At 36.1% G+C, this 17,038-nt stretch overlaps 2 protein-coding genes across 2 annotated transcripts; both read left to right on the top strand.

Moving 5' to 3' along the window:
* The first annotated feature begins 5,665 nt into the window (after positions 1 to 5,665).
* LOC124088817 (olfactory receptor 10D3-like) lies at positions 5,666 to 6,598 on the top strand. The gene has a single exon (XM_046438595.1). The coding sequence runs from the start codon at positions 5,666 to 5,668 to the stop codon at positions 6,596 to 6,598; it is 933 nt and encodes a 310-aa protein (XP_046294551.1).
* Positions 6,599 to 14,008: 7,410 nt separating this feature from the next.
* Positions 14,009 to 14,941, top strand: LOC124088816 (olfactory receptor 10D3-like). Its single transcript, XM_046438594.1, has one exon. The coding sequence runs from the start codon at positions 14,009 to 14,011 to the stop codon at positions 14,939 to 14,941; it is 933 nt and encodes a 310-aa protein (XP_046294550.1).
* Positions 14,942 to 17,038: the final 2,097 nt, after the last annotated feature.

Here is a 17,038-nt window from a genome sequence, read left to right as displayed (position 1 = left end):
TCTAGAGCTTAAAATAAGTTCAGCAAAGTAACATATAACAAGATCAACATCCATAAATTAATGGCTTTCCTATACTCCCACAGTGGTTCAGTTGAGGAAGAAATCAGGAAAACTATCTCATTCACAATAACCTAATAAAACAAACAAACAAAAACCACCACCACTACCACCACCAACAAAACCATTTGGGAGTTAATATGACCAAGGAGGTAAAAAGAGCTCCATAATGAAAATAATATAATTCTGAAGAAAGAAATTGAAGAAGACCTTAGAAGATGGAAAGACCTCCCATGTTCTTTGATAGGTAGAATTAATATTCTCAAAATGACAATACTACCAAAAATTCTATACAGATTTAATGCATTTCCCATCAAAAATATCAATTATCAGTACCATTCTTATTTTCTTTTTTTGGTACTGGGGATTGACCCAGGGGTGTTTAACCACTGAACCACATCCTCAGCCCTATTTATTTATTTATTTATTTATTTAGAGACAGGGTCTTGCTAAGTTGATTACAGCCTCACTAATTTGCTGAAGGTGGCTTGAACTTGTGATCTTTCTCCCTCAGTCTCCTTGCTGGGATTATAGTAGTGTGTCATCATGCCCAGCTCCAATATTATTCTTTACAGAGTTAGAAAAAGTAATCCTTCAATTCATTTGGAAGCAAAAGAGACCCAGAATAGCCAAAACAATACTGAACATGAAAAGTGATGCAGGGGCAAAACAATACCTGATCTGAAATCATGCTAGGGCTGTAGTATCAAAAACAGCATAGTATTGGCATCAAAATAGACCTGAAGACCAGGGTCAATGAATAGAAGACAGACACATACCCACATACCTAAAACCCTCTGACACTTGACAAAAGGGCCAAAAATATTTTTTGGAGAAAAGACAGTCTTTAGTGAATGGTACTGGGGAAACTGCACAGCTATTTGTAGAAGAATGAAACTAGATACTTGTCTCTCACCCTGCACAAAAATCAAATCAGAATGGATCAAAGACTTAGGAATTAGACCAGAAACGTTGCAATTGCTCTAAGAAAACAGGGTCAGCATTCCATCATCCTGGTGTGACCACCAATATCCTTAAAAGTCCCTCAAATTGTAATAAAGAAAACCAACAATCAATAAGTGGGGTGCCATCAAATTTAAAAGCTTCTGTACAGCAAAGGAAACAACTAAGGGTACAGCTAAAGAGACTCTAGAATGGGAGAAAATCTTTGCCAGCTACTCTGCTGACAAGGGATTAATAGTCAAAGTGCTTTAAAAAACTTGAAAAAATTAACACCAAAATAACAACTAATCCAATAAATAAATGAGTAAAAGAACTAAACAGAAACTTCCCCAAAGAAAAAATACAAATGGCCAATGACTATATAAAAAATGATTACCATTTATTGAAATCAGGGAAATGTAAATCAAAGCTGCTTTAAAATTTCATCTTACTTTAGTCAGAATGATAATGGTCAAGAATACAAATATTAATAAATGCTGGCAAGGGGAAAATGGTACACTTGTATATTGTTTGTGGGACTGCAGACTAGTATAACTACTCTGAAAGCAGTATGGAGATTCCTCATAAGACTAGATATGGAGCCATCATATGACACAGCTATCCTGCTCCTTGATATTTTCCTAAATGAATGAAAATCAACATATTATAGCAATACAGCTACCACAATGTTTATAGCAACATAATTCACAATAGCTAATTCATAGGGTCAACCCTAATGCCCATCATAAATGGATCAAGAAAATGTGGTATATACATACTTGACATACTACTCAGTCATAAAGAAGAATGAAATCATGGCATTTAATTATAAATGGACAGGAATGGAGAACATTGTGCTAAGTGAAATAAGCCAGACTCAGAAACTCAAAAATTGATTTTTTTTTCTTTTATGTGGAAACTAGGGTAAAATAAAGGAAAGGAGGAGGGAAGGACAGGATGTCATCAAGATATAGGGAAGATCAGTAGAAGAAGGAGATCAAGAGGCAGAGTAGAGAGATGGGAAAGGTTAGGTAGGCAATGTGGAATGAATTCTAAAAAAAATATGTTATGTGCATATGTAGATATACCACAGGGAATTTTACCTTTATGTATAAGTAAAATGAACCAACCAAGTATAAATAAATAGATGAGTGAAAGGAAGTCAAGCAAAGTAGAGGAAGGAGAATGGGAAAGAAAAGGGATAAAGGAAGAGAAAAAGGGGAGATCATGAACTGAAATTGAATTTTATGTATGTATGATTTTTTCAAGAGGAACACAGCTATCATCTAGAACTATAAAACTCTAATAAAAATGCAAAATTGTTTTTCTTAGAGATTCAAATTTATAATACCCTACAAATTGACTTTAATCCTATGTATGATATTTGGTAAGAAATTAGTTCTATTTTTTTCCTTGTTGATACAGCTGTCCATTGAAATTAATTGAAAAAAAATTTCTATGGCTGTTCATTCCACCTTTGACTTAAATCAGTTTTTCATATACCCAACAGCTGTGTTTTAGTGCTCTCTATTCTCTTCCATTTGTCTATTTGTCTTACCTTACAATCAGTACCACGTGGTTTTAGTTGTTATAAGGAAAAATAATAAATAGAAATTTGTAATTATATTTAACCTGAGGAGTAATCAAAAATGCATATTAAAATGGTTGGTTGTCAATTTTTTTTGGGAAAAAACTGTGTTATTTCAAAATGTGGTAATAAATACTACCAGTAAAATCTATCCTGATAAGTATTGCTGATAGCAAAGTTATTAGACAAAAATCTTCAAAACTATAGTAATCATAAATGTTATGGTATTTCTAGAGGTAGAAGAAATATGGTGTTTCTGTTCCTTTTTTTGACTGTTAATCAAAGATATTATACATTTTCAAGCTACTTCCTTAATTAATACATCAAATTATAAAATAATGAGGTAGAGAGTGAACCAGAGATAAGGAAATAAGTGAAACCAGAGATGAAAGTCTCTAATTACTCCCTTTGCTCCTTCGTGTTTCCTGCTTTGGAGGACTGAGCCATTGGGGATATTGTCCATTATGACTCAAAGTCGTTATAAATTCAGAATTTAAGAACCAAATTAATACTAGGGCTGAGGGCGGAATGTACATCTTGGATTCAAGAGGATAAAGCACAAAATCTTGGCTCTACACCATGGCATCTTAAGCAAAATAGAGTTCAGCCTTTAGGAACACATTTTTCTGGCCTAGAAACTTTAGGAAAAACCCTCTCTACCCACATCACACTGTTTTCCATCAGCTGGTAGGTGTCTGAAGCTCCACCTGCTTCTATTCGTTTTTTTCTGTTTACACTGCTCTTGTTGTGGACTCAGGAGGAGTCCATCCTCCTGAGGTGCACTCAGTGCCTGTCATTTCACCTGCTCAACCCAGGCAAGGAGGAGACTCGTGGGCCTGAGGAGACTCTTACCTGTTGTGGAGTTCAGAGAACCAGTAGCGAGTCAGCACAGAGGAAGCCATGGAGCAGGAAGTGTGTGTGTGTGTGTGTGTGTGTGTGTGTGTGTGTGTGAAGAATGGTTGGTAGGGGAAGGTGGGTGACATGGAAGGACATAGGTTATGTGTTCAGGAATCCTATTTTGCAGTTAAGATAAACATTACTAATCATTCTCACTCAACATCTATTCATTTTATCATTATGACAACTTTCTTTAACAGACGGTATATATTTTCATTTCATAATGACAAAAGGATAATGCAAAAATCAATGAGTGTAGTGATGGTAAAGAATTCAAAATTTTTTTCAAAATATAAAATGCTAGGGTTTAATATTAGAGACAAATCTAGTTTGCCCTCTCTGCAGAAGGATGACTCCATTGGTTTCCCTGAGAGGTGATCCTGTACATTTTACTTAAAATCTTCTGTGGCAGAAATTGAGTGTTTCCAAATTACTCTTTTCATGATGAGGTGAAGAGTGTGTTTAGATATTTTTCTCTTGGCTGATGTAAGATTCTTTCTTGAGGACAGGTGTGTACGGAGGTGTGGTATGAAATACTCCCTGTAGAGGACATGCAAGGAGAATTTTGAGTGTATCAAGGCAATTTGGGATATTTACAGTTAGCCTGGTGCAGGTTTGAACCAGACACCTGTGCCATTTATCACAGCAAATCTGGTTGCTGAGCTTGGAAATAGAGAGGATCTGATTAAAGGGAGATTACACACATGTCTAAACTACAATATCTTCATTTAATTCTGTCAATTTATTTATAAAACACATTTTTAGATTCTGAAGAACAACATTTTCTTCTTTTTAAAATCCTATAAATCCTTCAGAGTCCATTTCTAATTATATACAACTGTAATGATTTTGTTATTACTACATTATCACACTTTTCTCAGTCTTATGCACAAGGATTACTTGATTGCAGTTTTATTAAGTGTTTGCAACTAAGTGCCAAATGCTATGCAAAGTATTCATTGTTTTATTGATGCCTCACAAAGACACTATGAGACAGGAAATATTGTATTTTTCTTTTGAGTGGATAAGGATCAGAGAGGTTAAGTAATTTGCTCAAGGCATAGAAGTAAAGTAGTAAATGGTAAAATCAGGTCAGGTTAGAAATCATTTTATATAACTCCAGAGTGAGATTTTCATTATTTTATTCATCTATATACTTCTGCTAGGCAAATAGAAAATAATTTGTGTGAGATTATATTGAGATATTATTAACAGTATTAGACTTTATCCTTGCCAAAATTAAAGTAATGCAGGACAGGGTAACAGAGAAGCAATATGAATAGATTTATAAGATTATTTTGTGTTCACAAACCTTGCTCAGAGTAAAGGAAAATTAGGCATATCTTGTAGTGATACATGGGAGTTAAGATGCAAATGAGATGTAAAAAAGAGAATGAGAAATTTGGGTTTCAGAAAAGGTAATTCAGATTGTATCTTAGGTTTATTTAGTTCTGATATTAGTTAATGAAGATAAATATTATTAATACTATTGAAATTTGCATTCCTGAGTTCTGTAGTACAGAAATAAAAGTGAGCTGAGAACAGAATTTCCGGTGGGATGCTGTAGTTATTTATATCACCTATGCTGCACCTTCTAGGCTCTACCTAGTTTTGTATGTGTGAGTAAGTTTTGGATATAGATCATATTCTTATCAGTTGAATATAAATGAAAGAGAAAGTAGAGTATTATTGAAGTAAAAATAAGCAAATAATTATATGCAATTTCTATTTATTTTTTTTCTGTGTATATATTTAGGTAGTTGGTCTATTTACAAACAAGCTATGACTTGGCTGATACCAAAATGATATTGTACCTGTAATAAACTTTTCTTGAAGATGGTAGAGGATAAGGATCCTCTTTGAAATATGCAAATGTATTTGATTATGAACCAGACAATGTAAATTCAGTTGGCAATAAGTCTTTATTAGATCACTGTAAGTCATTTGCCAAGTATAAATCATTCTCTTATCTCACTTAACTTGGAAAAAAAAATCACTCCAAGACCAATTTAACACATTACTTAATTTAAGTCCAGATTAATTACTGATCTCTTTCCCTCCTCAGCCTTGGTGGCAGCCACTGCCTGGGGGAGAAATCCCTCTGTGGGAAGGTGTTCTCAGATCCTCCATGTCTTAGGTCATGATTATTGCTTTGCTTCCAGGCCTCCCTGGTGCCCAAGCATGAACAACTACACCTCTGTGAAGGAGTTCATCCTGTTGGGACTTCCTCACACTGAAGGGCTGGAGAACATGATCTTTGTCCTGTTTCTGGCCTTCTATCTCTTTGCCTTGCTGGGGAACCTGCTCATCTTTGTCACCATTCTGGCTTCATCCAGCCTGCACACCCCCATGTACTTCTTCCTGGGAAACCTGTCAGTGTTTGACATCTTCTTCCCTTCTGTGAACTCCCCCAAGATGATGGTCTCCCTGGCAGGGCGAAGCCACACCATCTCTTACCAGGGCTGTGCCTCCCAGGTCTTTTTCTACCACACTCTGGGTGGCACTGAGTGTTTCCTGTACACAGTGATGGCCTACGACCGCTTTGTGGCCATTTGTCACCCCATGCGCTACACTGTCATCATGAACCAGTGGGTGTGCATCAGCCTGACAGTGTGCACATGGCTGGGGGGCTGTGTGCATGGGAGCATCCTCACGTTTCTCATCTTTAAGTTGCCCTACTGTGGGCCCAATGAGGTGGACAGCTTTTTCTGTGACATTCCAGTGGTGCTGTCCCTGGCCTGTGCAGACACTTCTCTAGCACAGATGGTGAGTTTCACCAACATAGGTGTGGTTGCCCTGGTGTGTTTTCTTCTTATCCTCCTTTCTTACATGCGCATTGTTCTCTCTATACTGAAAATCCGTTCCTCTGAAGGCAGGCGCAGAGCCTTCTCCACCTGCAGTGCCCACCTGACCTCCATCCTCTTGTTCTATGGACCTGTGTTTCTTGTCTATCTCAGACCTGCTTCCATCCTCTGGCTAGATTCTGTTGTTCAGGTGTTAAACAGTATTGTCACCCCTTCCCTCAATCCTTTGATTTATTCTTTGAGAAACAAGGATGTGAAAATGGCCCTGAGGAAAGTGTTATTTCATGTGATCCACCCTTCTGTGTTATAAGGTAACAGAATAGTTCTCTGAAATTCTTTGGGGATTTTCTTCTGGTTCAGTTCCCTTATATCAGAATCATTGCCAAAAATAGTGAGCTGAGAAAAGGTATTCCTCATTTATTAGGAATCAAAAATACCATACAGTAGAGAATTGGTGGCAGAGATATAGATTTCCCCTTTCAAAGAAAATTTTCTGATTAACTCAGGATTTTCTCCTTTTTTAATTTGCCAAAACAACATATATTTTCTGTTCCACCAGGTCTGTGCTCGTTGGAACTCTTTTCAGACCATTTATATTATGGCTATAATAATTTTATGGATCATGGACTGTCTTATTCTAGCATTGCCCTCTTCTTCCTTTCTTCTTTCGTTTCAAAATCTGTTCCTTATTTTATTTTACTATAGCATCACTCTGGCCTTTCTTTTTTATTTCTTCGTGATTTTTTTTGTTAGAGCTTTATAGTTATATATAGTCATTGGGTTCATCCCAACATCCTCATGCATGCATGAAATCATTTTCACTCTGGCCTTTCAATAAAGGTATATTTTAGAGTCTATAGGAATGAATTTAAAAGTATGATTGCACAGTTTGGTAAATATCAGTTTGTAATAAAAACCACCTCATCAAGAAAAACAAGAGTTTTGTTTTTGGGGGGCTCTTATGATTTAAATAGAAAGATACCAAATCGAGCATCATTGAATATGGGGCATTGGGAGTCTCAAGAAGCAAGGGGAATGTTTCACACAGTGTCAGGACATGTATTTCATTTCAGGAGTTACAGTTTACCCTGCTCACCAGGTCAGCATGAACCCAGGTGGTTCGTACAGACAGCTCTGTTCAAAAGTTCAGTCATGGATACATCTGGGAGTTGATTTAACAAGTTCCCTTGACTCTATTTTACATGCTCTAAGCTGTTTAACTTTTGTCCCCTGAAAACACTCAATTTGCAACCTTTTTGACTTTAGTCATATCTTCTGGCTACAATATAATTTAATTTGGAGCATTATTATTATTACTTTTGCCTATGAGATAAGTCTGATGTTGGATCTGGTTCATCATTTCTCAGAAAAAAAAAATCTGATCAATCAGTATGCATGTTCTTCAAAAGACTAGTTATGGAACCACCATATGGCCCAGATAAACCACTCCTTGGTATTTATCCCAAAGACCTGAAATCAGCATACTATAGTGATATGTGCATACCCATGTTTACAGCAGCACAATGCACAAAAGCCAAACTATGGAATCAGCCTAGGTATTCATCAACAGATGAATAAATAAAGAAAATATGTTATATATACACAATGAAGTTTTATTCAGCCATAAAGAAAAATGAAAGTGTGTAATTTGCAGAATAATGGATGAAACTTAAAGACTATTATGTTAAGTGAAATAAACCAAATTCAGAGAGTTAAGGGTCATATGTTTTCTCTCATATGTGGAAGCTAGAGAAGAAAAAGGAAAGAAAGGATAGAGGATGATCATATTCAGAAAAAGGGAAATCAGTAGAATAGAGGTAAGGTACCAGGGAGTGGGGAGAAGAAAAGGGGGGGGGGGATTGCTGGCAAGAGACATTGGCCAATTATATTGTGTGTATGTACAAATATGTAACAACAAACCTCATTATTATTTGTACAACTATAATGAACCAATAAAAATGTGAAGAAAAACTAAGAAAAGAAGCTGGTCCATCATTCTATTTTATAAACTGGAAAAATAGATTTTATAAATTTGTAGAGGAAAGACTTTCACAAAGAGATCTCTATATTTGTAGGTACTCTATTTCTCAAAAAATCTTATATGTGTGCGATTAATTGAAATTAAACACTAAAAAAATTATTGCTTATTTTTGGATTAATGCAACAGCTATATTTATTTTTTTAAATGCAAGGTATTTTTTAATATTTATTTTTTAGTTGTAGTTGTACACAATACCTTTATTTATTTATTTATTTTTATGTGGTGCTGAGGATCAAACCCAGGGCCTCACACATGCTAGGCAAGTGCTCTACTGCTGAGCCACAACCCCAGCCCAACAGCTGCATTTCTAAATTGAATCAAATTCATTTCAAGGCAGAGACCCATTGATTTAGATTTATCCAAACACTTAGAATAAGAGTGAACATTGAAAACTATTAACAAGTATATGACAGTGTTTAAGTACTTTCCTTTTATTGATTAAATCACAAAGATCCAAAAGGTAGATTTAAAAATATATACTTATTGCTACATATTAATTATGCAGAACAGTGGGTTTCATTGTGGCATATTTGTACATGCATATAACATAACATCTCTCTTTACCATTCACTCTTCCCTCCCCCTACTTCTTTCACTCTAATCATTTCATTCTACTCTCTAAGAGGCAGATTCTATGAATATGGAAAGCAATATGAAGAATCCTTGGAAAAGTAGGGATGGAAACACCATTTTACAACGTGTGATTTATATTTCAATAAAGTTGTTCAAAACCATCGTTGCTGGTCAAAAAAAAAATTAAAGCTGTTCTAATAACCCATTTTTTCCTTTTTTTTTTTTTTTGGTATTGGGCATCAAACACAGGGGTGCCTAACCACTGAGCAACATCTCCAGTCCTTTTTATTTTGAGACAGAGTCTCACAAGGTTGCTTAGGGCCTCACTAAGTCTCTGAGGGTGGCCTCAAACTTGCAATCCTCCTTTTGCCTTAGCCTCTTGAATCCCTGAGACTATACGCATGTGCCATCATGCCTGGCGACTCTCTGCCTTTTGAAAACAAAGTTAAAGAACAGAAAAATGAATATAAACATATGACTCAAGATGTTTTTCTTTTTTCAAAATTGGGACTCAAAACATATATTCCATTTAGTTAGAATCAAGTACTTGTAAGTGTAGACAGACTGAAATTCAAGTCCAAGTTCTATGATTAACTATTGGAGTAAACTTTGGCAATTATTGGAGCTTTCTAAACCCTATATTTTTATTTTAAAGAAAAGTCACATCTAATGAGGATGCAGAGATAAAATAAAAGAGCCTTGAACACCCTGCATAAGATTTTAGAGGAAGAAAGATTCTTGTTATGCAGCAGTTGTTAATTCAAAACCATGGAGAGGAATACGTATTCCTTCTGGCATGACAAACGGGATTCTACAACATGTACAATCAGAAAAATGAAAAAGCATAGCCCATCTATGTATGATATACCAAGGTGTAAAAATACATTCTACTGTCATGTATAACTAACTAAAATAAATTTTAAAAATGAAGCATTTGTAAGAATATCTTTAATTTTACTTAAACCTCATTAAAAGGCCACTTTTTTGCTTTTGCATTATTTTGAAAGCAGGGTTAGCCACAACATTTTTAATAGGTCTATGCTTGTTTTGGGGGCAGCCAGGAAAAATAGTTTGCTCACAGACCTCTTCATATACCCTTTTGCACTCTGACTAAATTTTATTTTTAATTTTTTTCAACTTGTTTTTAAACTTCTGCATAAAAGCATAATGAATTGTACATATTAACGGGTACCAGAAAATGTTCAGTATATTTTGTATAAAGTTTAATCAGGTTAAACATACCTATCTTCTCATTTATCATTTCTTTATGGTGAAAACTTTCAAATTTTTTCTTCTAGCTTTATGAAATGGACAGCATAGAATTGTAATCTAAAATCAATCACCCAATAGGACAAAAGTACAACAGAACTTCTTATTCCTGTATAACTGTAACTTAGTACCCACTGATTAGCATTTTACCTCCTGTCTACTCTTCCTGTCCTCTGGTAACCATCACTCTACTTTCAACTTCCATGAGATCGACTATTTTAGGTCCAAAATAGGAGTGGGATCATATGGTACTTGTCTTCCTGTGTCTGTCTTATTTCAGTAACATAGTGATCTCCTGTTCCAATCATGTTGTTGCAAATGATAGATCTTCATTCCATTTTTTTGTGTGGATAAATCATGTAAGACATTTTCTTTATGCTTTCATCAGTTAATGGACATTTAGATTGTTTCTGTTTCTTGTCTACCGGGAATAATGCTGCAATGGTAGATATCTCTTTGACTCACTAACTTCATTTCTTTGAATATATTCCAAGTGGCAGTATTTCTCAATCCTATGGTAATTCTATTTTCAATTATTTTGGAAAAAAATCCATGCTATTTTTCACAGTGATTGAACTAACTCACACTCCTGCCAATAGTATGAAAAGGTTCCCTTTACTCCAAATCCTGTCAGCATTTATTACTTTTACTCTTGTTAATAACAACCATTTTTACTAGGGGAAGTTTAAAAGTCCTAAATCATAGATAGGCTCAAGAAGTTCTGATGTCCTATTGCACTATAGGGTGACAGATAACATTTCACAAAACTAGAAGGTTACAGACAGACATCTCTAATACTTCAATAATCAACATGTCAGATTATAAAATATTGAGGAAGAGAATGGGACAAGGAAGAAACAAAAGCTTATGATTATTCCCTTTGCTCATTAATGATTCTTGAGTCTGGGGATTGGGCCACTGGGGATATTGTTTCAAAAGAATCCAAGTCTATTAATATTTTTGAGTTCAAAGTCATTATGAATTCAGAATTTAAGGGCCAGACTAATACCAGCTGAGTATAAAATGTATGCTTTGCTTTCAAGAGGATAAAGTACAAAACCTTGGCTCTATACCATGCAATATGCAAAATAGAGTTCAGGCTTTAGGAACTCATTCTTCTTGCTATAGGTTTAGGACAAACTTTCTCTACCCACATCATAAGTGCTTTCCATCAGCTGGTAGGTATGAAGCTCTGCCTGCTTCTACTCATCTTATTCTTACACTGCTCTCTGCTCTCCTTCATCCTCCTGAGGTGCTGTGTGTCCTGGTCTCTTCACCTGCTCAACTCATGCAAGGAAGAGACTCCTGGGCCTGAAGAGAGTCTTACTTGTCACAGAGTTCAGTGATCTAGTAGTGAGCCAACACCGAGGAAGCCACGGAGGGGAAGGGGTATGTCTGCGTGTATTTGTGCACGTGCACGTGTGTGCACAGAATGGCTTGTAGGGGGAAGTAGGTAACATGGAAGGAAATAGTTTCTTTGCTCAGAAATCCTAACTTTCAGTAAAATTAGAAATTATTGCCGCTCTACTACACATCTCATTTACATGAGAACTTCCTTTAATAGTTGGGCAAATTTCCATTGTCTTATTAAGGACTAGGTGATAGAATGCAAAACTCAGTGAGTGTGGTGATGGGAAAACTTGAAAAATTTATGAAATCTAATCATATAAATTTTAATACTTAGAGTTGAAGAAGACATATAGTTAACTCTTTTTGCAGGAGAACGATTATGTCTTCTATTTCTCTGAGAAATGATCCTGTGAGTTCTACTTTAAATCTTCTGTGGTAGAAATTCAATTTCTAAATGACTCTCTGCACGATGAGGTGAAGCCTGTTCTTAGTAATTTTTTCCTTGGACCGTTGTGAGATCCATCCTTGAAGACAGCTGTGCATGGAGGTGTGGTGTTAAATACTGACTGCACAGGACATGTGGGGAGAATTTGAGTGTATCTAAGATAATTTGTGATACTTGCACTTTGTCTGAGTCAGGTTTGGACCAGACACCTGTACCACTTAGCAGTATGAGTTACTGAGCCAGAAACATAGGGGTTTGGATTAAAGGAAATATTTACACATTTTAGGTCACAAAATGTTCTTTTGATTCTGCCAATTTATTTACATAGCACAATGTTTTGAATCTCAAGAAAATAACATTTTCTTGCCCTATGTGTCTTTCTCTGCTTTGGAAAACATTAGAATCTAATAAGAATATACTGTTTTTAGGTGTTAGTTTAAAAAATAAATAAATGAATAAAATATTTTTAAAAACTCTAAGGACCCTTCAAAATCCATTTGTAATTATATCTTAATGGCACCAGCAATGCATTTACTATTACATTATCACTTTTACCTCAGTCCTACGTGCACAAAGCTTAATTATTAAAGTACGTTTATTATACATTTACTACTTAGTGCAAACGACTAAGTGAAGCATTACATCTTCCTTATTTCAATTCTCACAAATATTCTCTGAGGCAGAAAATAATCATTTTTTTCTTTTGAACAAATGAGGCTCAGGGAGGCTAATTTGCTCAAGTCCCCTGATGCAGGGGGGGTAATCAGATTAGGGTGAGGCATCAATTTTCTGTAACTCTAAAGTGGGCTTTCCAAAGAATGGCTCTTTATTTTATTCATTCTTAATTTTATCAGAAATATAGAAAACAAAGTGTATGAAATTGAATAGCTTGCTAAGTCCCACAGTTGAATTTTGAGTAGCATTTGGGCTGGAAAAGAGTCTTTTCACATCTAGTTGTTATCTTTGATAGGACTCAGTCTATTCCAACAGGTAGATCAGGACCAGCCGGCACAGGACCTGGCTGTTAGACTGAGCACAGCAGTGGTCTGCGGAGCTCCAGCTTCCTCCACATCTTCATCCTTGCCATTCATTGGATTTACTGAGAATTTTATTTGTGACATCAAACTTTACCCTTATCAAAATGAAATGATGCCAGAAAGGTACAGAGTTGTAGTCTGTAAAATAATATGCTCATATTTATCTTTTTATTTTTGATGAACAAGTATTGTCATAACAGAGGAAAATTAGTTTTATTTTGTGGCAACATATTGATAATTTGAATAAAATGGAATCTAAAAAAATGAAGAAATTGTAACTTGAGAATAACATTCAACTTGTTTCTTAGGAGTATCTGGTATAGATATTAATTAACAAAGCTAAATAGTACTAAGAGTATTAAAATTTGCAATTGTTTGTATTACAGAGAAAAATCTCATGAGGAATGTCTACTGTGGTGCTGTGGTTATTTATATGACATATGCAATACCTTCCTCCAGATTCGATCCTCTTTCAGTATATGTGTGAACAGAATATAAATGTGATCTGTATGTGCTTCTCTTGAATACAAATGATGAAGACAATCAAGAGTACTGTTGAGAGTAAACATGAGTAGCAAGGTGTATATAATTTCTGTTTAGGTTCAGATTTTTCTATTTGGGTAGTTGACCTGTTTACAACAATTTGATACTAAAAGGCTCCCTCTTTTGGGGGGAAGGTAGGTGACTCTGAAATGTGTGTTTGATGACAAAGCAGATTGGAAGAACCTAAATTAAACTGGTGATAAGACTTGATTACTATAATATAATTGCTGATTATGAAGATTAATATTATTTTTTCATTTAACATGTGAAAAAGCTGTGGTCAAATTTGACACATACTTTAAATACAAGTCAAGATTTATTGGTGTTCTCTTTTCCTCCTCAGCCTTCTTGCTGGCAGCCACTGCCTGAGGGAGAAATCGCTCTGTGGGAAGGTGTTCTCAGATCCTCCAGGTCTTAGATCATGATTATTGCTTTGCTTCCAGGCCTCCCTGGTGCCCAAGCATGAACAACTACACCTCTGTGAAGGAGTTCATCCTGTTGGGACTTCCTCACACTGAAGGGCTGGAGAACATGATCTTTGTCCTGTTTCTGGCCTTCTATCTCTTTGCCTTGCTGGGGAACCTGCTCATCTTTGTCACCATTCTGGCTTCATCCAGCCTGCACACCCCCATGTACTTCTTCCTGGGAAACCTGTCAGTGTTTGACATCTTCTTCCCTTCTGTGAACTCCCCCAAGATGATGGTCTCCCTGGCGGGGCGAAGCCACACCATCTCTTACCAGGGCTGTGCCTCCCAGGTCTTCTTCTACCACACTCTGGGTGGCACTGAGTGTTTCCTGTACACAGTGATGGCCTATGACCGCTTTGTGGCCATTTGTCATCCCATGCGCTACACTGTCATCATGAACCAGAGGGTGTGCACCAGCCTGACAGTGTGCACATGGCTGGGGGGCTGTGTGCATGGGAGCATCCTCACGTTTCTCATCTTTAAGTTGCCCTACTGTGGGCCCAATGAGGTGGACAGCTTTTTCTGTGACATTCCAGTGGTGCTGTCCCTGGCCTGTGCAGACACTTCTCTAGCACAGATGGTGAGTTTCACCAACATAGGTGTGGTTGCCCTGGTGTGTTTTCTTCTTATCCTCCTTTCTTACACCCGCATTGTTCTCTCTATATTGAAAATCCGTTCCTCTGAAGGCAGGCGCAGAGCCTTCTCCACCTGCAGTGCCCACCTGACCTCCATCCTCTTGGTCTATGGACCTGTGATTCTTGTCTATCTCAGACCTGCTTCCATCCTCTGGCTAGATTCTGTTGTTCAGGTGTTAAACAATGTCATCACTCCTTCCCTCAATCCTTTGATTTATTCTTTGAGAAACAAGGATGTCAAAGTGGCCCTGAGGAAGATGGTAACTCAAATGGCTCACCCTTCTCTGCTGTAAGGTCTGCGAATAGTTCTTTTTTGAAATTTTTTTGAAAAACTTCAAAGAGCCACTCCTTTTGTATCTGGCTTGTTACCAAACAGTGAGTTGGGCAAAGTCACGCTGTCCTTTTTCTTGGGAGTCTTAGTAGTCATTTAGGAGAAGTTGTTTATACAACTTTTACAAAGTATTTTGAGATTAAACCAGCATTTCCCCTTTTTCTACTTGTCATAAAAGTATATTTTCTAGTTTATATATTTTGTATAGTAAAGCTAAAAATTGGAGTTGACATTTAAGAGCGAAATTTAAGAGTAGTATTGTGCAGTTTGGTAATTATAGTTGATATTCATATTGTAACTTCTTTGGGCTTTTACTATGCCTTTCTTTTACAAAAGAATTTAATTTATAGCTTTTTATCTTCAGCTCTGGAGAAATCTCAATTGAGAAGGTGATCATTGAACTGTGGTTTAGAATTCGAGAATGAATTATGAATGTGAGAATGAAGTTTGTAAATTTGTAGACTTTTTGAGCCAGTAATTTCTATCCACTGAGGTACTTTTTCTTTCCTAAACATTGAATATATCTAAAATTAATTAAAATAAATAAATTAATTTAATTAATGAAATTAATTGAAACAATTTAATCAATAAAATTAATTAAAATGAATATTAATATTATTTATAATATATTTATTTTTGGAATATTTAAACACTTATATTTTTATATTTAATCAAATTCTTTTCAAGATATAAACCCATCTATTTGGAGTCATCCACTCAAACACCTAGAAAACGTGCTAAAATTTTAGTTCTGTTTGTTATGTATGTGATAATGGTCAATGCACTTTGCATGTATTGTCTAAGTTAATTCACTGAATCCTAACAGGTAGCATGTTTCTTTTATGTATGAAAACTGTGAAAATAGGCTGTCTGAACCTTTATCTAACCCCTACCCTTTCCTGTAGTATACTGCTTTATAAGAAGAATTGAAAAAATCAAGAATTCTATAGAATGACAGCTGCCTATATGTGACTTACAGTTCTGAATATTTTGTATATGTTAAGTAATGCAGACTGAACCACGTTTGTGTTATTACCTATTATTATTGTCCTCATTTTCATATGTGAGAAAAGGAAGGTGCATGTGAAGGCACAAATTGGTTTAGCATTGCATATCAATAGTAGTAATGTTCTAGGGGAAAGTAGGGAAGCAGTCTGAGTAACATTCACAGAAATAGACAATTACTGGAAAATAATACCTCCTGCTTTTTCACTCCGTGGTAATATTCATTCATTCAGTGAGTCATTGATTCATAATTTAACTTAAAACTATCCAAGTGGTATCAGATGGGATCTGGGTAGAATGTCTCTCTAATAGTCCAAATAAAGACTAAAGGGGAAAGGTATGTAGGGGAGTACTGCCTATCTGTCTGTGAAATAAATCAAACTTGTATATGCAATCACTTGATTTACTACCACAGTTGCTAATGTCACCACATTATCTTTCAAGGTCAATGTTATATACCTTATTTGAAAGTTCTTGGATCCTCTGCATCATTTACATTGGGTGTTGTATTAGATATCTATTATAATGCAATGAATTCCTCTAATATATGGTAGCTCAGAAAAAAATAATATATTTTCTTTTACTGTATCTGATGGTCAATAGTACAGGAGTAGCCTAGTTGGGTGGCCTTAACAGGGGATTTCTCTTGGTTTTGCAGTCACTCTGTCATCCATGGAAGTAGTCATCTGACACAGGATCTCCTTGAAAGGCAGCTGTTTTGTACCCGGATATTAGTAAGAGGCCTCAGTTCCTCCCCACTGTGGGGACCTCTCTGTATCCTCACACAATGGGGCTGCTTCCCTCACAGTGAGTGAGCTAAGGGAGGGTCTCAGCAGGAGCCTCTAGAAACTGTTATGATCTTGTCTCCAAAGATATGTACCAGCACCCTTGCTTTTATTTTTCGTTGTTAGAAGGGATTGACTACATATAGTCCGAATTTGGTAGAGGGAGAAATTAGGCTCCAGTCTTTTAAGGGAGTGCCCCCAAATCCATAGACCCATTTTCAAGCACCACAGATGTAGTTCTGCCTTATTTAAAAGTGCTCCTTAATGGA

This window comes from Marmota monax, unplaced genomic scaffold, assembly GCF_021218885.2.
Source record: "Marmota monax isolate L192 unplaced genomic scaffold, Marmota_monax_Labrador192_F-V1.1 WCK01_AAM20220418_F8-fsc00081, whole genome shotgun sequence".
NCBI classification, from domain to species: domain Eukaryota; kingdom Metazoa; phylum Chordata; class Mammalia; order Rodentia; family Sciuridae; genus Marmota; species Marmota monax.
Note: the sequence above shows the minus strand (reverse complement) of the source record. Positions and strands in the feature narration are given on the sequence as shown.